The sequence below is a fragment of the Cavia porcellus genome, unplaced genomic scaffold, assembly GCF_034190915.1.
Source record: "Cavia porcellus strain 051 isolate PalLab524CR breed Dunkin Hartley unplaced genomic scaffold, mCavPor4.1 scaffold_21, whole genome shotgun sequence".
Classification (NCBI taxonomy): domain Eukaryota; kingdom Metazoa; phylum Chordata; class Mammalia; order Rodentia; family Caviidae; genus Cavia; species Cavia porcellus.
Window position 1 is genome coordinate 47,627,993 of NW_026947504.1, and position 27,008 is coordinate 47,655,000.

The 27,008-nt window shown below is 36.9% G+C and overlaps 1 protein-coding gene across 2 annotated transcripts in view; it reads right to left on the reverse strand.

The window, feature by feature from the left end:
* Positions 1-27,008, reverse strand: part of Wdfy2 (WD repeat and FYVE domain containing 2) — a 150,929-nt gene that overhangs the window by 38,646 nt on the left and 85,275 nt on the right. For both annotated transcript variants that reach the window (XM_003477444.5, XM_063232695.1), the window contains exons 4-5: positions 14,888-14,942; positions 5,153-5,303 (exon numbers count right to left, since the gene is read on the reverse strand). In XM_003477444.5, the coding sequence (XP_003477492.1) occupies positions 5,153-5,303; positions 14,888-14,942 (206 nt within the window). The remainder of the gene's footprint in view (positions 1-5,152; positions 5,304-14,887; positions 14,943-27,008) is intronic.

The window sequence follows — 27,008 nt, forward strand, 5'->3', positions numbered from 1 at the left end:
TAGGTAAAGACAACAGACAAAATGGAAAACAAAAATTTTTTGTGCCTTATGTCACAAAGGATCCAAATACTTAATACCAAAAAAAAAAAAAAAAAGCAATTAAGAAAAAGACCATAAATCTAGTGGGAAATGGGCAAAATACAAACAGACAGTTAAAGAGGGAGTGAAAACAGTGAGAAAGAAAGAAAGGAGAGAGAGAGGGAGAAAGAAAGAGAAAGAAACAATTTAACATGACTGCCTGGCTGTTCTCTTTGGCACGAATGCTTACAAAGCTGGCTTAGTGTCTGGGAACCTGAATTTTTGGAGGGTTCTCACAATTCACGATAATAGTGTCTCACTTTGCTTTATATATACAAACAATACGGTTTATGCTGAATACCTGCTTCCCTTTGGGGAGATGCTGTACATGCCAGGAAGCTGTCTACAAGACCAGCTCCCATTTAAACTCTAGGTACTGAGTCTCTAATGGGCATTTTTGGTTGACAGCATGTACTAATCCTATTTATAGAGACATATTCCAGAGAAATACCAGAAGAACTATAACATAACATGCGCCCAAGGTGCATTGTTTTAATAGCTAAAGTCTGAAAATAGACCACAAGTCCATCAGTAGGGAACTTACTGAGCTGATTATGCTACAACAACACAACAGAATATTATCAACTGAAAAAGATTTTTGTCTTCAACATAAAGTTATTTCAAGACAGATTATTAAATGTGTGTAGAAGGGAAAGCCACCAATCACGAGAATTTATAAGTTGTGCTACTTTGTGTAATAAAGGGAGGGAAATGTGTGTGTGTGTGTTCACTAATATTTAGAAAAGGAAGCACTGAAGATTAAACAAAAATGGCTGCCCACTAAGGATCGGATAAACAGGTAAAGTTCAACAAAATTTAACTGTACGTAGTATGGATCTTGTCTACAGCTAGTTTCAAACAAATCCACTGCCAAAAGTCACTTGCAAAACAACAGCAAAATCTGAAAGTGCATTGAGTATTCCACAACACTGAATGATTATTAATTTCCAGGTGTAATAATAGCACTGTGGTTACTGAAAAACAATGGATGTATTCTAGAGATGCACAATGAGGTATGGAAGGAGGAAACACATTAAGGTATGGACTTTGCTTTAAAATGCCCTAACAAAAGGAATACACGAAACAACAGTAGATGTGGGTGATGGAAATATAAACATCTGTTAGAATATTTTCTCCAAGTTGGTGCATTTTCTGAAATTTTTCATAATAAAACATTAAAACAAATTATAGAATAAGACATAAAATGTTCTATTCATCTAACAAGTTATCAGACATATGTAGAGTAGTAATACCAAAATTTATAAGGAAAAATCACTTTAAATTTATCTTGATTAATTATAAGAACAAAGATAAAAAGCCAGATTCAATCTGGGACTCAACAGTCTTTTAAAAATTTTAAGTAAGGGCTGGGGATTTAGCTCAGCAGAGTAAGTGCCTGCCTGGCAAGTGCAAGGTCATGAGTTCAATCCCTGGTATTGGGGAAAAAAAAAAAGCAAGTACATGACATACTCTAAAAATATGAACTCAACAAAAGCTAGTTAGAGAAGGATTGAAATAAAATCTCAAGGCCACAGTGACTGACATTAAATATGAAGCAACAGAAAATTTCAATAGCCTTTCAGAACTCTTTACCTGACTAGAAATAAATCGAAATGATTACATTTCATAAGATAGGGTGACATTTTGGAAATATCTCATTTTGAAGAAAAATCCTAAAAATAAGGAGTATTTCAGTTGTTTTTGTGGAAACATAAAAAAATGATCAAAACAAGGATAACTAAAAAGATATTAAATGATGTTGAAGAGACTGGATATGGAATCTACTTTTATAAAGTGCAGCAAGTGAAATAGGGAAGGAAAACATTCACTTCTATGTTCTACTCTCTACCTGCCATGGAACCTTTGGGAAATACCAGTCTAGTTGTGCCAGGTTTGCCTTGTGGCATCAAGCCGAGTCTTTCACTCTTGCTGAGTCTTTCTGAACCTCAAGGAGTCCTGGATGCTATATAGTGAATTGAAAATTAGGCTATTTTATTTCTACTGCATCTTACTCTTTTGATAGTAAATGAAGCAATGTGTGTAAAAGTATTTCATGAATTCCGAGGGACTTCAGATATGAGACATTTTCTTCCTTTTCTTCTCCTTTTATTATTGTGATTGTTATGGGTCATGTAATACTTGAGGCTTAAGCTCTGCAGCCAAATAATCAAATAATTTGAGGGTATTCAGAAGTTGACAATTTTAATTGTGAACTCGTTGATCTGTTTTTTTTCTTTTATATCTGTTTGAATCTCAGTTACTTTCACTGCACATTTACTTCTGCACTAACAGGCTAAAAGAAGAGAAAAAAGACTGAATTCAGTGTGATTTACTCTTTCACCTCGATGAATGAGTGACTTGGAGATGGAACAGAATTAGTTTACTGTGGAAGACTCTTACACTGCTAGTGTAGGGTAAATAGAGGTAATGATATAATTCTGAACATTTTCGGTTGTGTCATCGTACTTTTCTCCTCCTTTCATCAATTAAAATACTCTGAAAGAGTACAGGGTGGTAGGAAGAAGGGAAAAGGTATACATTTTGGGGGGCTCCTGCAGATGAAAACATTTAAAAGTTAGATCTACAAGTGAACCCTAATACTTTAATGGTTTTCCTATTAGCCATTTAGAAGCAGACTCCCAGAAAAAACCCTTGGAAAATGCACATGGTTCTTGGCTGAGATGCTCTGCTGAAAGCACAGGGGTGTCCACACCATTAGGGTTTAGCAGTAGAAAAACACCCGGAACAAGCACTGGCATGGTGGTGTCAAAACTGGAGTCAGCAAGGCAGAGTTGGTAGGGTCAGCAAAATCTTTGGCCTGTTTCCAGGGGTGCCATTCCTTCTGCCTCCACAGCAAGGGGGACGGGTGGATACTTAGCCTGGGAACAGAAGCCTGGAGGCACACACATACAGAGACTTCTTACAGCAATAATATTATTTTCTGCTTGGGAAATCACATAGCATGGCCAAAAGAAATAGTCACAAAATGAGAATGACTTTTGGAACCGATGCCTATAATCTTACACTAAAGACCACGACAGTCGAAGACAACTTTAACCCTGTGTCTTTAGTTTTGCTTCATCATTTTCAGACTAAAAAGTTAACTTCTTGAGAGCAAGAATACTATTTATTTTTCCTGTACTCCCTAACTTGGCAAAGTGCTTCAGAAGATAAAGAGAAGTTTGCTGGTACACAGAAGCTGGTGTAAGAGCAAATCATTCTGGTACCATGAGCCTGTTCTCCAAGAGGCAGTGCAGCACGGTGGGGAGAAGTGTCCAAGGCAGAAGACTTGGGTTCTGGTGCGGATTTTCCTGTCTATCTGGGTGACCTCAGAGAAGATAAAGGACTACTTCTGGGCTTCAGCTGTTTCAACTGAAAAAAAGAGACTGAATTTTTGAAACAAAAATTTAAGTGACAAGGATTGTATATAACATGATTACTTATAGCAACCGCTTGTGTGGGGGTGGGGGTAAGGAAGGCTGACAATTTATGCCCTTTTCAATCCTTAAGTTGAAACCCGATTCCCAAAGGGATGTGTTACGAGGCAGGGACTTTGGGAAGTCATGAGGATAAGATTTAGTGCCCTTGTGAGACACCTCACAGACCCCCTTTTCCCCTTATACTACTATGTGAGGACACAGTGAGATGACGTTCATCCTCAAATAGGAAGCAGGCTCTCACCAGATGCAGCATCTTTTGGGGCCTTGATCTGAGAATTCCCAGCCTCCAGAACTGTAAGAAATAAATTTCTGTTGTATATAAGCCACTGAGTCTATGGTAATTCATTAATGCAACTTGAATAGATGAAGACAGAGGGAAGGACTAAGGGCTCTTCTAGCTCTAACATTATAAGAAATCATTAATCTGTTGGCAAGAGAATTTCTGTTTTCAATTCAAGAAGTATGCTCATATGAACTGGCTTTCAGAAAGTGAAGAGTGGAGTTTACGCTGCTTCCCATTCCTTGTCATCCTTGCCTCTGACCATACAACTTTCCAAATGGTCAGTATTACTTTCTTTATTTTATCCTTCCAGTGAGAAAAGCAAGAGCAACATTAGCCTATACACATACACACAAATATTCGTACTGTCACACATTTGCAAATAAACTGCAATATACTGTAAAAAATTTTTGACTATCTAGGCACTTTATAAATAGAGATGCAAAGTAACATCAGGACTTACTACTTTTTCCTGTATTTGCTGTCAAGGGATCTGTGTCTACCTACTTTCTCAAGTATCAAAAAGTGCAGACTGTACTTTTTAAAACTAAGAATGCCAGCATCCTTTACTCCTTGCAACAGGACCATCAAAACATGTGCTATATACAAGATGACACTGTGCTTGTGGGAGCCCAGCTGGGCAGAAGTGAGGATCACCCAGTATTTAGTAGGGGCTCACCTTAAGCACAAGGATCATAAAACTATCACTTTACCTATCCTGGAAAAGTCTCATGCCTGAAACAAAGCTTAAACATTACCAGACAGATACCAACTAACCCACTTTGGTCCTGGCATAGTAACCTCTCAATAGTTTTTTAAAAAGTGAACAGTAGGGGCTGGGGATTTAGCTCAGCGGCATAAGCGCCTGCCTTGTAAGCAGGCAGTCATGAGTTCGATCCCTGGTACTGATAAAAAGGAAAAAGACAAAAAAAAAAAAACAAAAAAAAACGTGAACAGTAATCTGTTGGTTCTTTTCCCAGGTATCAACAGATATTTAAACTTACCATCTATTTATAAACTACATGTGTACAAAAATCAAAGGTTGTGTTTCGGTGATGGTACTATAATTCTTCTTGACAACTGAGGCTCACAAATCTGGGTTATGTTCTTGTCTAAAGATCAGCAGACGTACACCCTGCTCAGTCGGGTCTATTATTGAAGGTACAGTTACTTCTACTTCCATGGGGACCCTTGATGACTTGGGCATTAGAATATCCTATGAACATCCTAATCACACAGGGAAAGTCAGCATATATAATAAAAACATTTCACATTGCACATACCCCAAATTTTCATGAATTAAGGAATTCAACAGCTAAATTCCCACCACGGAGTTCTGTCCAGCAAAGGATACTGCAGGCCTGAGGCCACGGCACTGGTGCGATACCCTCCCAGACGCTGCCCACTCTCAGAGCAGTGCCAGGCAAACTGCTTGTCCTGTCCCGTGCTCAGCACCCACTCCAGCTCCAGAACAAACAGGATCATCGTCACTCTGCTTTGATGCGCTGAAAACCAAGAAGCAGAAAGACATCTATGAAGTGAGCATCCTCAGAGGTTGGACAGTATAACCTAAACCAATGTGTGCCCTTCTTTTTCTGCTCCAGGAAGGATGACAGTGTAGGCTGTTAGGGACAGGACAAAACTCTCATCATGGGTGGGCATTTACTCATGCAGACAGTTGTACTGGAGTTTTTTATATGCATTTTTTAAAAAAGAACTATCTCTTCCCAATGCTTCCTACTTGTGCCAATCCAAGAATCACTGCTTGAGAGAACACCTACTCAAGGGCCTGGGTGACCTCCCTCAACATGCCAGGGCACTAGAGTACCAGATCCAGTGTGACCCCAAAACACATTAGGAATGACATTTGTAATACAGTCACTATGGTCAGTTTTTTACATATTTTCAAAAAAGGTAAAGAGCATATTGTTCTTTTAGTGGCTGCATTATAAACTGTTAACAAAATTCTAGATGCACAGCTGTTACAAATCAAATGCTTAGAAAGAGGATGGAATGATGAAAAGAGAATAAAATATCCCTTATGTCAAGGTACACAGTACATAAGGTATATGTGGGTTTCACTATTTATATAATGAAAGTATATTTCTCAAGAGTTGTTCATAAACAAGAGTTCTTGCATCATACAATTTCAGAGTTTAAGAATGTATGCCCTCTAGCTTATCTTGCTATTTTTGTGCACAATGAAGGTAAGTAATTTGGCTATGGTACCACATTTCTACCAAATGAAACCAGGTAAGAGGGTATTTACTTTCTTCTTCCTATATAATTCTAGGCAGTAAAATTATGGGGATCTGTGGTCACTGAACAGAGCTGAGTGGAATGAGCACAGATGGACATCCTTCCATGCGGGCAAGGTGGGACAGAGGCACACTCATGAGTATGGAAACATGGCAGAGAAGACATTTTAATCAGCAGGGTTTCCTATTTTGATCATCAAGTAGAGTTGGCACAGAGTAGTGGTGGTGAACTGATGGCACATGTGCTGCAGCCAGCTGCTTATTATTGCTGAAAACTCTAGAAGGTTCAGCTTCTAGAGGGATAAATGGAGCTACACTGACAATAATACCATCTGCTAATTTCTGAGTGTCTAGCAAGCACCAGGTACTTAAATGTACCCTCTCTCTCAACAGTAATGACCCTGAAAAGTGGGTGATGTGTGATTTTACAGGAAATCTGAGTTTTGCAAGCTGGCTTTTTATACCAGCTGCCATACAACATAGTCAGGACCATAGTGAATACCTACAGGACAAGACATTCCAACAAGTGCCTCACATTTCAAAATCTAGTATTTAAGGCACCGTGAGTATGAGGAATAAAGTGCAGTAACATTATGACTGCCCCACGACATGCCTTCCAATGTACTGGCCACCATCATGATCAAAATGTAGTTGTTAAAAGATGTGACATTTTGGACAGACTTCTTAAGATCTTTTCACGTATGTCATACATGTTCAAGTGCCATCGGCAATGTAACAAAAGTGAAGTCTCTAAGAGTCCAAGTACATCCAAGTCTAATTCAAGTAGAATTGGCACCTAGCATCTCACTCTTTCTCCTAACAAGACCTTTGGCCTTTATCTGTCACTTTCTAGGTCCAAGGGATGACAGCAACCCTGGAAGATAAAAAGGTTAGCACTCAGAGTGGCACTTATGTCGCAGAGGAGATAGTAGCTAGAAATGTTAAGGGGCTTGCTTGGAGTTACGCCCTCTGTTGCAAACTTGGTTCTCTTTTTCACTATCAGGTTGTCCGTGACTGCTAGAGGTTGGAGAACCAGATTCAAATACCCAAAGCACAACTCTTTCTAAAGTGATAGAACTCTTTTATTTAAAAAGAAAACTTTCAGAAACAATGCTTATCACTAGGCTTCAGAAATTCGTAAAACATGGGCTTGACATCGGGTCTCCTGAATGTGAGCGGGGAGAGGGAAAACATGGCCTTCCTTGACTCTGATCTTAGGTGCAAAGCATTTTTTTGCCTTGCCATGAGCTCTTGCATTAGATACAGAATTTTTTTTGAGACAGGGTCATGCTTTGTAGTTCAGGCTGCCCTTGAACTTATGGTTACACTCTTGCCTTAGCCTCTTGAGTGCTGAGATTACTCAGCTTAACTGCAGCATTTTGTAGCTAATTTTTAAAAACTAAGAAGTTTCTCTCGGTTCCTTGTTTGCTGAGTTTTTATTATACATTGGAATTTTATCAAATGCTTTTCCTCCGTCCCATGAGCTTTCTTCCTAGGTTCTGTGATAGTTAACTGACTGGGTCAACCTGAGTGAGAAATGCTCAACTACATCCTCTCAGCACAGTTCTGGGTCTGGCAGACCCACCCCGGGGAGGATTCTCTCCAGAATGGTGTACAATGAAAATGAGAGAAAAAAGAACGTTCTCAGTTTGCAGAGCAGACTCTTCAGTCTTCCACTATAGATCTTTCAGACTCTCAATTGGGACTCACAAGGGACACCACCTCTGCCTGGATCCCTTGGGTTTCCAGCAGACCGACCTCTTGCACTCTTCCACTCTGTGGGCAGCCATTAAAATTCTTATACAATTGTAAATCTTGCATTAAATCTGTCTCTAGTAAGCATGAACTGTCTAGTAAGCATGAGCCTGTTGATTTTGAATGTTGATACATGCATGTATATAACTGGAATTAATCTCATTTGGTCATGCTGTGTAATTCTTTTTGCACAATGTTAGATTTGGTTTCCTAGTGGGTTTTTTTGAGGATTCTGTATCCATTTTTATTTGAGATTGGCCTGTAATTTTCTTTTCTTGTAACATTTTTAATTTTGGCATCACTCACTTCTTTTTCTGAGATAAAATTCACATAACACAAAATTCACCACTTTAATAATTTTACAGTTTGTAATTCAGTGGCTTGAAGTATTTACAAATTTTGCAGCCATCATTACCATTGATTTCCAGAACATTTCCATCACCTCAAAATGACAGCCTATGATCGCAATTCTCCCTTCTCCATCCTTCATCATCATCCAAGGACTCTCCTATTTTCGACATTTCACATAAATGCAATTGTGATATGTGCACTCTTTTGTCTGATTTTTTTCTCTTCAGCATGTTTTCAAGATTAACCCATGCTGAAGCCTTTTTTAAGGGCAAATACTTAAATATATTCTTGCTATTCTAAATAACGTTACTAAGAATGTGGAAAAGCTTTTGTGTAAGTACATATTTTTCCTCAGGTGTATTATCAGGTGTAGAACATTATATTATAAATGAAGTACATTTAACTCTGAGGAACTGACAAACTTTTTCAAAGTGACCATCATTTTACTTTCTCATTATCAGTGTATGAAAGTTCCAGTTTCCTGTTTATTGTCAACACTGGTTTATTTTTTAAGTGATAAACGGTTCCTGAACCATTTAGAATGGAATGAGGGAATTAATATTATTGGAAGAGTGAATATTTATTGAACCCTTTGACTATGTTTCAGGTACTGCACGAAGCAAAATTTACATACGCAATCTGTTAAAAATATTTTAGTGTGATAAAATATACGTAAGATTTACATTTTAACTATTTTAAAGTATAAAGTACTGTATTACGGCATTAAGGATACTCATACTGTTGGGCAACAACCACCACCACTAGCCTCTAGAATTTTTACAACTTCCCAAACACATATTTTGAACCCATTAAATGCTAGTTCCTAATTTCCCTTTTTCTCTAGCCCTTGGCAGCCACCATTCTATCTTGGTTTCTATGAACTTGACTATACCTTACTTACATGTCATCCTGGTTCAGAACTTACTCTTCTGTGATTAGCTACTCTGTGATTAGCACACAATCTGCAAGTTTATCCACATTGTAGAATGTGTTGGAATTTCCTTCTTCTTTAAAGCTGAATAATATTCCGTGGTATGCATATACTTCACTTTATCATCTGTCAAAGGACATTTAATTGTTTCCATCTTGTGGATATTATGAATAATGCTGCTCTAAATATTCATATACAAATATTCCTTGAGGATATTTTCATTTATCTTGAGAATGCACCATTAATTAATTTTTGAATGCTAATTCAACAATGCACTTCTGTGGTGAAACTCGTTTAATCATAATGTATTATCAATTTGCATATATTGCTGGATTTGATTTACTGAAATTCTGTTTGGATTTTCACATTTATTTTCACGAGGAATGGCAGCATATACTTTTTTGTATTATTTCTATATAATACTAGTACATATCAAGAAATGCTGATTTCAAAAAATGGGTTGGAAAGTCCTTTATTCAATTTCTAAAAGAACTTTTCAGAGTTGATATTGTTTCTTCTTGAATGTTCCAAACATTCACCAGAAAGCTTTCTGGGTCTGAAGCTTTCTTTGTGAGGTTTCAACGTCTTTAAATACACAGATCTATCAAGATTATCTATTTCTTCCTGAGTGACTTGTTAGAGCTTATGTCTTTGAAAGAGTTGATCATTTCATCATATTTACATCTAGTGTTAACAGTGATGTCAATTGGCTTATTCCTGACTTTAGTAACGTGCATCTTTTTTCCATGTAAGTCTGGCTAAAAGTTTATCATTACTTTTATTAATTTTCTAAAAAAATTAAAATGAAATTTTGGTCTCATTTAGTTTTCTATACTTTCTGCCTTCTATTTCATAAACTACTGCTATAATCTTTACTTTTTTCTTAGATTAGGTTTCATTTATTTGCCTTCTCTAGTTTTTTAAGGTAGAAATTGAGATCACTAATGTATCTTTAGATCTTCCTTTCTCATAGCAGTATTGAGGGGGTCTTAACCATTGTGAAACCTTCTTTATCCTTGGTAATACTCCTTGCTTTTAAATCTACTTTGATGTTAATAAAACTACTCAAGCTTTATTTTGACTAGTGTTTTCATGACATATCTCCTACCATTTTTTTACTTCTAACTGACCATATTCAAGTCTTTAAAATAAGCTTCTTGTGGGCAAGGTATATTTAGGTCTTGATTTTTTTCCCCTCAGTCCAGTAGTCTCTGTCTTTTATTTGACTTTAGACCATTTATATTTAATGTGTTATTGATACAAGTTTAAATCTATCATCTTGCTATTTGTTTTCTAGTTTGCATCTATTTTTTCCTCTCTTTTGTTTTTTTAATGATGTGAATTATTTTATGATTTTTACTTTAGCTTCTCAGTTGCCTTATTGACTGTAACATTTTGATGTTTTCTTTAATAGCTGTTTTAAGGTTAACAGTGTATGTCTTTATCTCCTTAAGCAATATAACACTTCACATATAGCATAAGAACCTTACATTTTCCTTACCTTTTTCTTTTGTGCTAATGTTATAATAAGAAAAAAAAAAACCCTTACAATCACTATTTTTGGTATAGTTCATTCTCTTGAAAGATGCATATTTTCCTTTCACATCACTTTCTTCCTGAAGGACTTCCTTTAACATTTCTATTAGTGCAGGTGTATAGATGAGGAATTCTTTCAGGTATTTTAAAAAAAAAAATATTTCCAAGAGCTTTTATTTTACTTTCACATTTTGAAGATAAATTTCTCTGGATAAAGAATTCTGTGTTGGCAGCTTTTTTTTTTCCTCTCTCTCTCAATATTTTAAAGATGTTCCACTGACATAAAATCCATCTACAACTGCAGTAATTAACTGTGGCTAGCCTACTTAATCGACCCACTGATTTTTTATGTTGTTACGGTTTAGAGGAAGAATATCTCCCACCAAGAGACAGAGGGAGGAGGAAGGGAAATGAGGGGAAAGTGATATAAAAAGAATTCAGATGTGTTATGTATATGTACTAGTTTCCCAGGATAAATGTAATCATTATGCACTGCAAACACGTACCATTTAAAAAAAAAAAAAATGTTCCCCAAGCGTCTCATGTGCTTATAGGTGGGGTTCTGGAAGCTGAATCATGGCAGCAGTATAGCCGATTTGTTAGGAGGCAGGTCACTGGAAATGGCCTGGAAAGGTGTGTCTTCCTTTACGGCTGTTTTTCTATTGCTTTCTGGCTGCCATGATTTTAACAGATTTCTTTTTACTCTGCCCTTCTGCCATGCTACTCTGCTGTGGAGCTGGCCAAACATGGATTGCAAATATGACACAAACTTCTCATCTTTTAATTTGTAGAGATCAGATCTCAGTGAAGATAAAATGATAAGACAGATTTCAATGACATTTTTCATATATAAAAGTTCCATTTGATTTGTTAAAAATCTGATTACGTTGCAAGTTTTTTCTGTCTGCTATACTGTCTTTGATTTCTTTAATCACTTAGAACATAATGTTGTACTTTCTTTCAGATTATTGAAGATTCTTGCCATTCTAATCTTCCTGTTTGTGGTATCTCCTAATATACTGTGGTGGCTTAATATTCCCACTTCTGCATTTTAAAAAGTTATCAATTCCTCTTATGTTGTCCTTTTTATTTGTTTTTTTCTGGTATGGGGGACTGAACGCAGGCCTCTGGACTTCCTAGATAAAGGTTCTGTCAGTGAGCTTTAGGCCCAGCTTTATAGTCTTTGATTTTGTAAAGGCCTTTGTGTAATCTGTCTTACTAAGGGCAGATTCTGCATTTATTTCTAGGAAGTAACCCTGGGGTATCACTGACCAAAAATTAATTTGATGTTATTTTTTAAACACAGAGCTTCTAATACTATATAATTTGCTTAAATTTGTATTAAAAAAGTTTTCATTTGGGCTATAGATCCTTTATGACTTTTTCCTTTTACTCAGAGTTGGGGTCAAGCATCAACGTCCCTACTGTGTTTCTGGGCTAATGAGTGGAAAGTTCTGGCCTCTCTTCTGGGGATACAGTTCTTTGCAGGCTTTTTATGGAAATCTCACTTCTCATCTTCCATCTCACTCAAGCCGCAGGCCTCATCTCTAGTCCTCAAGTACATATTCTTACACCAGCAACCAGCTCTCTCCCAAGACAGTTGCAGTGTCAGTTCACATGTGCATCACTTTGAGATTTAATTCTCTTTTAATTCTCTTTACTCTGGTACATAGGAAGTTTCCTTTTGTTTCTCCCTTGAGCTTAGCATTGTAAACACAACAACAATAACAACAAAAAACAGATATGACAAAAAGCCTGCCATTTTATGATTATCTCTTGGTGCTTGTGAAGAGTTTTCACAATAGTCTAGTTACCAAATTTTGTAAACCTCATGTAGATAAAAACAGAAATATAGGAGGTACATTTAAAAATCCCCAAATTAATGGCATATGAAGAGTGGTTTCTAATGATACACACATCATATGTGTATTTGTGAAACTGATCATTACTTTTAACAAATGCGTAGGGAACAGCATATTTTATGTTGTATCCACTTAAGGAAAACACAAAATGAAGTAAGAATGAATATATTTAATAACTATTGGCAATACAAAATATCCTGACAGGCTAAAGACAATGAGATGGTTAATAATGACTGCAGAGTCCAGCACTTACACTGAAAGTAAAAATATACTTTCCAAAGTACAGGATGACAGGTGTGGTGGCACACATCTGTAATTCCTCAGGAGGCTGAGGAAGGAGGGTCACTGGGAGTTCAAGGCCAGCCTGGGTTACAGAGTGAGTTCAAGGTCAGCCTGAACTGCACAGTGAAACCCTGACTCAAAAAGACACACACACACACACACACACACACACACACACACACACACACACACACAAAGTATAGGATACAGTTTAAAAACAACTCAAGTGAGAACTGTTGAGGAGTCGATTATTCCACATGAATCCATGGTACAAAGTAGCTGCCAGAAAGTTCACCCTCTGTGTTATAAAAACAGTGCCCAGAAGAGGAAAGGATAGGAATTCTGTGCTTATCTGACTACATATATGTATTATTATCTACTGCTGAGTAACAAGTCACTTAGTAGCCAAAACTTAAAAAACTTAGTGGGCAAACAAAACATGTCAGTTTCTATGGGTCAGAAATCTGAGTGCTGCAAGGCTGGGCGCCTCTACATAAGTCTATCACAAGATGAATCTGAGGTGTGGGGAGGAACTGTGGTCTCATTTGAAAGCTTAGCAGAAGGAAGGTCGGTTCCCAAGCTTTCTTACACAGCTGATGACTAGGTCAGGTATTCAGCGGTCGCTGGACTGCAGGCACTAGTTCTCAAAGGCTGATGACCCCTTCCTCAGGTCCTCAGAATAGGGACTTCTCTAGCAGGAGGATGCCCCAGTCCTCTGAAACCTAATCCCGAGTTACCACTATTACTTGTCTAATTGTAGGCCCAGTGTACACTCAAGGCGGGGAGAAGTGTGGACATCGGGCAGTGATGATCATTAGGAGCCATCTGCCATACCATGTCATATTTTCAAGTAGTCAGAAAGGTACAATATGATACTCCAAATTTATGACCAAGGCAGTTAAAATATTTAAGGAACTAAAGCTCAGGTCATGAAAAGCAAGAGTCCATATATAAAATGTTTAGACTGAAAAAGGTAAAGGAAAAAAGAAGACTAAAAAAGGAGAAGTAAGAACAGGAATGAGAACTTTCATGGCTGTTTTACACTAATTGAAAGCCTGTCACCTGAACAAAAACTGTACTTAGTTTTTGCATATTTAACAGGTTGAGCAAAGAACAACAGGAGAACATTCTACTATTTATGATATAGCAGTTTAATGAACTGTCTACCTGTCTGTATCCTCCACATAATTATAAACTGCATTCATGTTTTCTTCACTATTATAATCTCAAGTTACTGCAACACACTGGGTACTCAATAAATATTTGATGAGTGATATGTGAAAAAATTTTTAAAAATCAGAGGGAATAAATTTGAGTTCTAAACTTTTTAAAATAAAAACCTCATTCTTAAAGTCTTCCAAAATCAGAATGACTTCTTGTATTTCCGGAGGAATTAAAGGAGATGCTGAATGCTCACACAGGATGAATGTAAGCAACAGATCTGGATGAAATGACATCTGGGTCGCCTTCTCCTTTCCTGATGGCATTGGAGACTACCATTTAGCCACAACACAAGCCCTTTTTTAAATCTTATTTTAAGAAACAGTCCCACTAAGTGGACAAGAGTGGCCTCAAAATTGCAATCCTCCAATCTTAGCCTTCCAAATAGCTAGAATTGGAGGTGTGTGGCACCTCATCAGGTTGACTTCTGGGTCTTAAAAGTCTATTGTTCTGATTTCTAGATAATGAAAAACCCTCCAGACGCTGCTCCTGAATTACCCTATGAACATGGGTAACGTGAACATTGAAGACACAATAAAAACTGTAATTCTTTTCCCTCAACAATTTGCATACTCTTGAGTACTTAGCAAAATATGAAATGAGCCCCATGCAAAGCAGCACTCGGTGGGCTGACTTCTTGAGTCTGCTGTGTCGCCAACCACCAGGAGTGTGGGGTCAAAAGACAAAGGTCACGGCCTGGGAGTCACATTAACATTTTATCTCTGCACTGTATACAACAAGCAAAGGACCACAGGGAAATCAAATTCCTCAGGCCTCGACAACTTTTGCCTCTACCTCCCAAGTGCTGCTTTTACAGGTATGCACCACTACAAGTGGCCTATCAAAAAGTATTTTAAAGTCTGAGTAAAAAAAATCCTCCTCTCACTCCTTACCTTGATAGTTTTTCACAGGAGTCATCTTGTTATAGTCTTCAGATAAAATGAACTCCTGCAAAAGAAGAAACACATTAAGCAAAAGGAAATTCTTTAAGTGAACAACTGCTTTGGTAAAAAAAAAAAAAAAGACTGAATAAAGCCAGTGTCATCACAGAATTATATTTTGCTAATCAACTTAGGATTTGTGTGCCTCTCTACAGTGAACCACCATTACAATGCAATTCAAGCATTGTCATTTTTTTTTTACCTTATGATTGAATCTGATTTTTCGATATGCATGAGAAGAAAACTGCATCAAGTACAGAGTCTTGATACTGGTCAGTTTTGCAGGTAAGTCAAATTCAAAATATTTTTTTCTCTTAATAGTGCCAGAGCTGAAGATTTATAAAACTCTGGTCAGTGAGAAAATAGGCAGCAACTCTTTATTAGAGGCATAAATTACACATTTTAAGGCAGTGATATTGAACTTTTGAGAGCTTTCTATGATAATGTCATAGGTTCACCACCACCTCCACATCAGTGATTTATTTCCCCTTACTACCAACTTCCTGGGGCTGCATCTTGCTCATTCTCTGTGTCTCTAGAGTGTACTATACAGTGTCTCGGCATAGCAAGTAATGAATAAATATCGATCAGTTATGTGGAAAGCACCTCCCAGTACAAGATCAGTCTGGATGTCAAATATACAGAAAAAGTCGGTTCTACGCAGCACATTGTACATATATTTTGTCAGGCAAGCATCCATGTAGACCGTGGCTCACAGGTAGAAACCAAGCAAGTATTTAGGAGGCTGTTCAAGTCCCTTAGATTCCTTCAAATGTAAAATATCCATATACCCTTTGAAAATAAGTTGTTGAACAGAAGGAAAGTTGCAAAATGTAATAAAGTGATGTTTTCATATGAATTTAAAAACAGAACAATGAATCTTTTCACAACACCTGGAAGCATCCAGAATTTTTCTTTGATGACTTACCAAAAAAAAAAAAAAAAAAAAAAAAACCAGGATGAGAGGACAAACATGTTAACACCTTTCTTCCTGTCTGGTTTTAGAAAATAATTATTGCATTGTTTTTGTGGTATATGTCACAAAGATAAAGTAGGAGGTGTGAGAGAATGTACCCGGCAAGCACATTCCGTGGTTCATTGCTTTTCTGTCCTAGCCCTATTAAGAAGCTTATCTACAAATGGATTTTCTTCACAATGACTTTTTCAGTAATAACATTATTCAACTTGTCACTTTTTAAATTCACATCATTATTCCTTCAAGAAGAGGCACCGTATCTATTGCTCTTTTATGAAGATTTAGGCTCCTGATGGAACAGAGCAGATGAAGTTTGAAGGAAATAAGGCAGCATGGCCAGGAGGGGCTAACTGACAGCATGGGAAGGAGGCCCTCACGCAGGCCTGAGCTGCAATCGGCCTCCAAATGCCATCCAGGAGAGAAGATGGGGCTCTGGGCCCACGCTTCACAGGGCCCTAATATGCACCTGTACACCACCCACGCACGCACACACACAATTTATTAAGGACAATTATTGTTTGGTCAAGTGTTTATGGGGTTCTTAAGTTTCATATGATTTTAAATATATTTAAATGGTTTTTGAACTTGGGCAAAAGACCATTCAATTTCTTTTTTAAAAAGACAAGGAAGGTATAAAATAACTCAATGCAAGTTTGCACATAGGATACAACATACACATACTAATTTAAAAATCAGCAGTTTACTTCACTGATAAACCTAATGCTTTTGTTAATTTGTTTTCTCTGTAATTATAAAAATACATCATGGAGAAAATTTGGGAAATTTTGTCATTTTTCTACTATAGAAAGCATGTGTTATTCTCAGAAACATGTGAGGGATAAACATTTAAAGGTTTCTTGTGATATCGTTTCTTAGAGGTATTATAGAAAGTATTCTTATAATAATATCTATAATAAAACAATGTAAAACATTTTTACAATGTCTTTTTAAAAAAATAAATCATTGTTATTCCAAGAGTACTTACTTTTATTAAGCCTCATTCTCCTTCTAAACAATAAATGATAATTTTATATTACTGATATTCACAGTTTTCAGTTTTTCTTATTAAAGATATCTCTAACAGTAGCTTTATAAAAGTTCTAGAACTATTCCTTTTTTTTTTTTTTTTGGTACTGGGGATCAAACTCATGACCTTGTGCCTGCCAGGCAGGCACTTATGCCACTGAGTTAAATCCCCAGCATAGTTCTAGAAGAGTAGGTAGTCTAGTAAGAGGTAGACTACTCAAAATGTGATCCATATTGCTAAATTTGAGCATCTAATAATACTCAGAAACATTATAATATAAAACTCTGGCTATGGCTTAAATTATTTCCATAAGGTTGGCCAAGAAATTAAATCAAATATGCACACACTTAAAATTATTTGGGATATAATAATTTCTACACTTCTTTATTTTTTCTATCTTTCTTTGCATCCAGCTATTTATTCCTCTAATCATCTAATTAACTTTATTTTGGGGGGTACCAAGATTGAACTCAAGACCTCACACTTGCCAGACAGGTACTTATGTCACTGAGCTTATCCCTTGTCTAATTAATTTTAACAATCACTGTAACACATCAAACAATACAGGATATACAAAGAAAAAGCTAATAACTGTCCCTATCTTTAATCTCACCCCTTTGAGGCAAACAGTGTTAACAGTCTGGCTTATTATGATTTTTTTTTTTTTTTTGTCTTTTTTCTTTTTACAGGTACCGGGGATGGAACTCACGACTGTCTGCTTGCAAAGCAGGCGCTTATGCCACTGAGCTAAATCCCCAGCCCCTGGTTTTTATTTTTTAATCTTTATATAAACATATATCAACATAAACATACATATAGAGGTTTTGTTGTATAAAAACAGGATCTCCTCTGTAACTTGTTGTATTTATCCTACAATATATCACAGCTCTTCCCAGAAGTCACATGGTGCTAATTTTGTTTCTAAAGGTTTTATAATACTCCATAAAATGGATATGCCATTTATTAAAGCACTTCCCTTTTAAGTGAACATACCAGTTATATAACCTTTTACTATTACAACTCTACTGCAAGAAAGGTCTGTAATTATATCTACATGAACTAATGCTGGGGTATAAAGATTGCTGGCACAAATTATGTACAACCAATGTTTTACTAAACACTACTGATTACTCTTTAGGAAATATGTAACCACTCAAACCCTCTTTGTATGACAGCATATTTTCTCATATCCCACCAGTACTGGATGGTACTCATTGTTTGAATTTTTGCTAAATTGATGAACCACCACCAAAACCTGCCCCCCAAAAAAACAAAAAACCCCACCACTTTACTGTGGTTTAATGTGCATGTGTTTATCAGCAGGAGCACTTTTTATATTTTACTGGACAGTCCCATTTCTTGTTCTATAAAATTTCTGTAAATAATGCATGTTAATGTGGTTCTCTAAAAAAAATAGACTTGAGGAAAAACTGCAATCTAATGCTTTACTCGGAGGCTTACTATCTGCAATGTTAAGTGGGAGAAGAACAATGCAAAGCACAGCACAGAGAGATGAAGGTGGGTCACCACCAAGCCGGTGGAGTGTCCGAGGGAAGCCCAGCTGGTTCTCAGCATGCAGACATCTCTGGACAGACAGGACCTAAACACGAGGTTTAGGAGGAACGATGGAGAATGGGCTCTTACTCATTTGAATTTTGATTATAATTCCATGAAATAGCTTCCTTCTCCTCCTGGAAAGTATACAACCCCCACCTCACAGTGCAGTACATTTACAGTGCAGAAAGCAGCAGAGAAACCAGACTCTGGGCTCTGGTCTTAGGGTGGACCAGGAAACAAGTTAAGAATATCTGAGCAGTGGATGTGGTGTGGCCTACATGTTTGCTCTGCCTCTTTACCTACGAGCCTGCTTTCCAATGGGTGGCTTCGGGGAGCAGCATTCACCATGTTTTATATGACATGTTACAGAGACACTCAGAAAGAGAACTTCCAGAACTATGTCAGAAGACAGCAAGAATGAGAGGATAATTATGTTTTAAAATAAAGGGGTATATTTTGAGGATTAGTAGCAACATAACTTTTACTGTAATGATTTTTTAAAATTTAAACATTGCCCATATTACTTGACCATAGCACATTAATCAACTGTTTATGCCAATTCCTGTCAGGAACAATACAGTATGTCCTCAATGACTTTATGCACCAGATCTGAGACCATGTAACTTCTGGCTCTTTCCCAAAAACAAAATAACCACGCAAAGTTAAATGTTGAACTGATTCAGTACATTGAGACAGCCAGGACAGCACAACTGAAGACATTCATGAAAGAGGTCTTCTAGAACTGCTGAGAATGATGGGATAAGTGTTGGTGACGCGAGGGGGAGTACTCCGAGAAAACCAATGGTCATGTGTCTTTCACTAGAATGATTTTTAAAATTTAAACATTCACTATCTATTTTCATCACCCCTTGCACTTTGTGTATTATGTAAATTGACAATATTTTCTCTCCATATAGTCTGCCTTTGAATTTTATTTACTAGATTTCTGTTGCATTAAATTTTTATTTTTTCTGGTACTGGGGATTGAACCCAGGGCTTCAGAAATGCTATGCAGGCAAGCACTCTTCTGCTAAGCTAAATTTCTAGTCCCATTTTTTCATAACTAAATGATCATGGCATTCCAAAATGAAATTGTACTATATTTTACATTTTTTATTTGTGGAAAAATAGTACTTCAATTGGCGTATATCTCCTATGAGAAAGATCTTTACCTGTTTGGATGGGATATTTTTTCCCATTTTAACTTCTAATGAGTTACTGCTCATATATACTAAAAATAGCTTTTGGGTTGATATGTACATGTTTTGATTGAAGTAGTCTATAATAATATTTAATACTGCATGTGCTGTTGACTGACAAAAACTTTGATCAAGTTTAGATAATCTCTATTTTAGTGTCATATGCAGTTGTCATTATGAGTAAGAGCTCCATTTAATTAAATGTTCAGTTTTTTGTTTTGAGACATGGTCCTACCAAATTGCCCAAACTGGCTTGAAATTGTGATTTTCCTGCCTTGGCTTACTTAGTGCTGAAATGATAGGTATGTACCATTATTATGCCTGGTTACACTGTATTTTTCCCTCATTACATTTCATATGCTAATGTGTTACACGTTTTTACATATATATTATTCCTGGCCTATAGCTTTCCATTTTGGTGTTATCTTTATTGGGTTTTGATGTAAAGGAATTAAGCAAAGCAGGCTTGAGGAACTGGAGCTAAGTGGTTTGGTTTAAATTCCAGCTAACACCCCAACCAGTTAAGACAATTTGGGACAAGCTGCTCTGATCTCTGCGCTTCATTTTCCTCCTCTGTGATAGCCTTAGAAGACTGTTGTGATGATTAGTTTAATATTCATAAAACATTTAAAGGAACACCTTTTTCCCCCCCAGAGGTACCATGGACTGAACCTACTACTGTCACACTGTGCTACGCCCAGCCCTTCTTTAAATTTCTGGAAGGGAATCTTGCGAAGTGGCTCAGGATGGATACAAATTTATGATTCTTCTGCCTCAGCTTCCCAGAGTTCTGGGATTACAGGTCTTCACCATCACGGTTATATCATACTGTCTTTTTTATTATTAGTTTCTTTCAATGTGTTTCTAGAATGATATTATTGATTAAAGGTGTAATAGTTCTAATATTCTCACTAGATATTACCAATCTCTTTTCTAAAATGTGCCAATTTATGACCCTTCCATCAATGTATGACTGCTTATTTTATTCAATTCTAGCCAGTATGTATATTTTAAAATTTCTATTACTTAAAATAAAACTTTTAAAAGTTTTCATACTTTAAAACATGTACTAGTCCTCAGTATTTCCTCTTTTGTGAATTTTCTGCTGTGTGTAGGACTGTCATATGTTTTTTCTCTTTCCTACCATAAGCAACTATTTTGCTTTAAGTAGGTTTTCTTAATGCTGAAAAGTTTTGAATTTTACAAAGGGAAATATGACAATATTTTTTTCTGATTTCTGTTGTTTAAAGCTTATATTCTTTGTAGATTGTTTATATATTTTCACCCTACTCCGTTTTTGGCATTCCTTTCTCATCGCTTTACTTTGCACCTTTAAAAGCTGCATAAAGCTCCTGAAACTTGTTCTGATATAAAAGACATAAGGTGAGGATTAAAATTTATCTGCTTCTTAAAGAGAAAGCAATCGCCTCATACCATTTATTTAATAACTTCTCCCATCCACATCTGTGATGTGCTCTTTATCTTTTCTTATTTTTATCCATAGTTGGCTATTTTTAGGAGTTCTTTAACTTTGCTCTATTGACTATTTTGATGGCAGGATGAAAATAATTTGATTACTGCAAATAAAAAATGTGTTTATAAATACTAAGATCTCTTAATTTCACTTCTTTAAAAAGTACAGCTAAGTGATTCATTATAATAATCTCTTTATACAACACACAAACAAACATGTTAAGAGTTTGTTTGGGAGTGGACATGGTGGTGCACTTCTGTAATCCCAACACTCAGGAAGGTGAGGGAAGAGGATCATTTCAAGCAGCCTGGACAAGCGAGCCTGAGGTTAACCTGAACTGCATAGCAAGACCCTGTCTCAAAAGACCAAAAAAAAAGAAAGAAAAAGAAAAGGACTGGAATTGTATTAAACCTGCAAGTTGGGAAAGGCCTGATATTTAAAGTTCTTTTTTGATGCACATTAAATTTTTATAATATTTTTTCAAGTAGGTTTTACATATCTTTCTTTTTGCAAATTACTTCTAGACTCATGTTATTAAGTTCTTTGAATGACATCATTTTTCTATTGGTAAACTGTGCCAAACAGATAAAGTTATAGGTGGTACTGTTGGGCCAAACTGTGAAACAGTGGAATCACAGTTCCTAGGAAGCTTACTACCTACCTACTCAATCTTGATTTGTGGTACTCAGAGGTGATTAACCTTGGATAAAGTACATGGCTTACAGGGAACATGTAACATACTTCTACCTCCAAAGGCAGAATGAAGCATCATTCTACACCTAAGATCAAAAGGAAAAGACGATGTTTATTTTGTGTTATTTTAGATCAAATTAAGAGGAAAAAGTGGGGAAAATGGTAACATTGTTTAAGCTACAATGTTACTAGCAGTCAATGTTTTAGGCTGAAGGTGGTATAAAAAATAAAACTGGAGAGAGCTACTAGGTTCTTTGAACATTTCTCAATGTCTGTTTTATTCTTTGTCTCCTTGAATATGAAAACCAAGTCTTGCACAATTAATACTATTATTTTAATTGGACATTATATTTTAAAAGTTGCTAGCATCCCTTAAAGAAAGTACAACAAGGCCTGTGCCTATATATACATCCCAACCACAATCATCTTGCGGCATGTTTTGCAAGAACTGTCATTATTTTCCACTAGTTTATAAAAATATGTCTTTTTGTTCAGTAACAGACATTACTTCATCAGAGTCAAGGTGTTTATTACTCAGCTCTTGTCGGTCTAAGTAAAACGTCAATAAGCAGTACTTTGCGTTTTGACTCAAATGAGAGGTTGGTTTTGTTTCCTGGTCATCTGTGGCTCTTCCACATCATAAGTTTTGGTGCTTCCTTGCACCTCTTTTATAAAGAGATCCTAATTTCATTCACGAGGGCTGTGCTTTTGTGACTCTGTCACTCTCTGAAGGTTCCATCTCTTCGTTTCTCTCATGTTGGCCGAAAAAGTTTCAATTCATGAATTTTGGGAAGGACACAAATATCAAACCGCAGTATTGCATCGCATCTCCACTGTGCCCGTGCCCAGCCCAGCTCCCTGGATGGAGAAGCCTAAGCTACAGCATAGCACGTGGGCCCTAGTCTTCCTTCCTTTACTTACTTCCTGCCTTTTAAGAAAGACCCACGAGGTCACCGAAGCTTGTGATGTGGAAGAGCCACAGATGACCAGGAAACAAAACCAACCCTCTCATTTGAGTCAAAATGCAAAGTACACAAGAGGGTGACTGGATTTAATTTGGGACTTGGGAAGTATGATTGCTTTAAAATAGCCTTCTTTTCTATCATATAACTATAAAATTAGCAATTTCTTCTTTTTGCCTTTTGGAATTTCAGAATCAAATTTAAGTCACAATCACTCAACTGTGCTGGTCATAACAGTCAGCATACTTGGGTTATTCATGTTTTATATAGGCTCTTTTGGTTGCCAGGAACTTGAGCCACTAAGATGGGTTACTGTGAAGAGAGAGAGACGTGGAAAGAGAAGAGGTACTGGCCAATGAAACACCTCTGGAAACTCTGTCTTTCGTAGGTTCTGGACCTCTCTTTTGGGACCTCTGTTCGTCTCTTAATGGACTTGATCTACTGTCCTTTCCCAACTAACTGTTCTCTTCTGACAGCCCCGCTTGTGCTCTCTCACCACTGGAGCTTCATGTGGCCATCACAGAGCATAGAGGGCTTTACTGTGGTGCAACTGTTATGTGTCATACTACAGTAGTAGATACCGTTACAACATTTGCCCGAACTATAGCATGTACAACACCAAGAGTGAACACTAACATAAACCAGTGACTGAGTGCTAATGCTGTGTCAGTGTACTTCATCAGTGATAATAAAAGTACCATTCAGATGGGTGAATGTTGATAACAGGAGAAGCTGTCCATGTTAGGGTGGCAGAGAGGGAATGGGGGACATTTCTGTTTTTTCATCTTAATTTTGCTGTGAACCTAAAACTACTCTAAAGAAAGCCACAAACAAAACAAAACTCAAATCCGGTAAAAATGGTGCCAAGAAAGGTCCTCTAAGATTCGTTTATCTCTTATTTATGGTTGTCTCTAGAATTCAACCATTAGTGGAGTAGGACTTGTACTTAGTTACCTTTGTGTTTAAATCCAAAAGGTCTCAAATTTTTTCGTCCCAGGTTCTCTTCACTTTAACAATGTGTGAGGACTCTGAAGGATTTGTATCTATGTGGGCTCTACTGATTGCCATCATATTAGAAAGCAACAAGTTTAAAAATATTCTTTAAAAGTAACAATAACAAGTTTACTGTGTATTCTATAAAAATATTAAAAGTAACTATTTTATACCAAAAAAATGACCAAAATAGCATGGCTTTTCATTTTAGCAAATCTCACCAATATCTGGCTTCATAGAAATGACAGCTGAAGGGGCTGAGGATTTAGCTCAGCCGCATAAGTGCCTGCCTTGCAAGCAGGCAGTCCTGAATTTGATCCCTGGTACCCATAAAAAGGAAAAAAGACCAAAAGAAAAAAAAAAGAAAAAAAAGAAATAACAGCTGAATAATGTTCATTCTGCATTAATCTGTACATCTATTAGAAAAGCACACTAAAATGGCAAATAATGCCTCAGAATGATGAGGAAATAACTTCTATTGTATGGACCATAGGTTAAGAATTATTTGTTTTAGTGATTAACTAGGCTTTAGATATTGCTGAATCTTTCCTTCAGATTCAGTTTGTCTGCAAAGTTCAAGGAGTGATTATTTCTTTATAATTAAGAAGAGGCTTCACTGGCGATCAGACAATGTGACAATTACTGAGGAACTGAGAGGGTAGGTTCCAATTTTCACTGCTCTCAAAGATCTGGTGATCTTAATCTTTTTTTGATCATATCAATTTTAAAAAGAGAAGCAAAAGCACACTTTTGCTAAAGATCACTAGCTTCAGCTTCCAACTTGGCAAGAAACCTCCAATCACATTTCCAAGAAGACAGATACATGTCACAATATACAGAAATATCCAAAATAGGGGTGTGTGCTGCACCAGCAGCTACTGGCCTCTCCAGATTCAAATTATCACCTACTATAAACAAAGTCAGATTTAGCAGTTGTTACCACTTGGATCTTGAATATGTCCCCAAAAGCCTGGTCTCCAAAGTGGTGCCAGTGAGAGGTCCATGTGTTGAATGCTTTTCCCCAGGTTAGCACTATTGGTGGAAGCTTTAAAGAAGTGGGACCTAGGGGAAAGAAACTGCCTCACTGGAGTTGTGCCCCTGAATGGGACACTGGACCCAATCCCTTTTAGTCCCTCTTTTCATTTGCTGGCCACCATGAGGTGAGCAGACCTCCTCTGTTGTGTGCTTTCACCATGATGGTCTGAGCAGCACATGCTCCGAACAATAGGGCCAAGCATCCATGGCCTAAAACCTCTGAAACTGTGAGCCAAGACAAACTCTTGTTTTTGTAAATTGATTCTCTCAAGTATTGTGTCAGTGACAGCTAACACACACATTTTTTTCCTAAAACTTCTTCCTCAAACTCGGTTTACACACAGATTAACAAACCTGCAACTTTAAGGCCTCACTGCCTATAAAGGGCTTAACTGCCCGGAGCTCTCCCTCCAGTTTGCCCCCGAGGTGCTCAATGGCCTGCTGTCATTATCTTTGTCCTCCAGGTTTTTGTACTCTCCCATCCCCAGTCCTCAAACACTGACCACAAGTATGCAATCACACACAGTTGGCTTTTCAGTATTTTCTCTCTCAAGAGGACAGGATAGAAGAAGAGGATTAAAGAAAAAGACATACATGAATACAACCACTCCCAAGACTGTCTATGGCAAATTTTACAACCTTAAGGACAAATCCTCTCAGAATCTATTTAATGAAAGGGAAATACTCAGCTCAAGACTAAAATTGAAGCCAGAACATTAATATCTAACCCCCCAAAAAAATCCCCGAAAGTATTCTGTGGCCCCATTAATCTTCACAAACCATGACATTGGATATTTTAAATGACATTTATAATGAAAAATTTTGCTGCAATATTAAACAGAAAATGACATAAAGTCAGTTTACAGCAAGTCTAGTTTATAAAGTTAGACACTTATTTTTAAAAGGCAAAAAATGGGCTTTGTGAAAATTACTTTAAACAAAAAAAGCTGTCTAATGAAACTGAAAACTTACAACCCATATCATGACATTTAGCCTACAAGACTAGCAACTACTATTTTTACTTATGAACAGCTGGTAAAAGAGGTCTGGCTCTTTGTTAAGTTTTGGATTTCTTAGGTTTTTTTAGTTTTTTAGGATCCTAAAATTATGGAGCACAATGAGTTACTCTTCCGATGGAGAAAATGAACTCGAGAGAGACTCAGGAATGTGACCCCAAAGACATAGCTTGCTTGGTTTCAGTCCAGGCTGAAAACTGGGTCTCTTTTGTCTTTTAAAAATTTTACTAATCTGATTCCTACAAAGCTTAAAAAGCCCCCTCTAAATGGTACTGGGACCCAGAAAAACGTCATGAATTTCCATGAACAAAGGAAAAAATTACAGTGCAAATTCTTAAGTTACTACTCTGTTCAGAGAATCCATCCAACAGTATATTACCACATGCTTGAAAGAAAGAAAAATATAAAGCATCACATACCACTAAGGCCTCCAGGCAGAGATAGCTACAGCTAGCTTGCTGTGGATGCTGACCAATCAAAACAGACGCTGGCTGTGGACAGCAACAACTGATGGATGCCACGGGAACACCAGGGTGATCTCAGTTACCTCTGCAACTGCTCTTCTCTCCAGTGACCTTCTATACATGTGCTTACTGTGTCTTCACCATGTGTACCATCAACAGACTCCGTAGCTCTTTTGTGCTATCAGAATCTTACTAAGTACAGTGATCTATGATTAGATTATTTTCATTCTCTGAGGATTTTAGGTTGAAAGGAATGGAGTTATTGCTTTACTAACATGTGTGCCTTTGCTATGTTTCCTAACATATGATGTATGAGAAGTAACCAGGGTGAGTGCCCGCTACCTGAAGAGTTGGGACCCGAAGTCCTTTGGATTTCAGATCTTTTGGACTTTGGAGCCTTTACACATATACAGTAAGATATCTTGGGGTTAACATTTAAATCTAAGTAGAAAATTCATTTGTTTCATATATATTTTATATGCATAACCTAAAATACACTTTATACAATGTATAAAATTAAAAATAATGTATATAATGCATCTGGATTTTGACTGAAAACCATCACATGAGGTTGATGAGTGGATCTTTTCACGTCGGTGTCATGCTGATACTCAAAACATTTCAGATTTTGGAGTAATTCAGATTTGAGATCAGGAACATTCAACTTGAGCTAACCA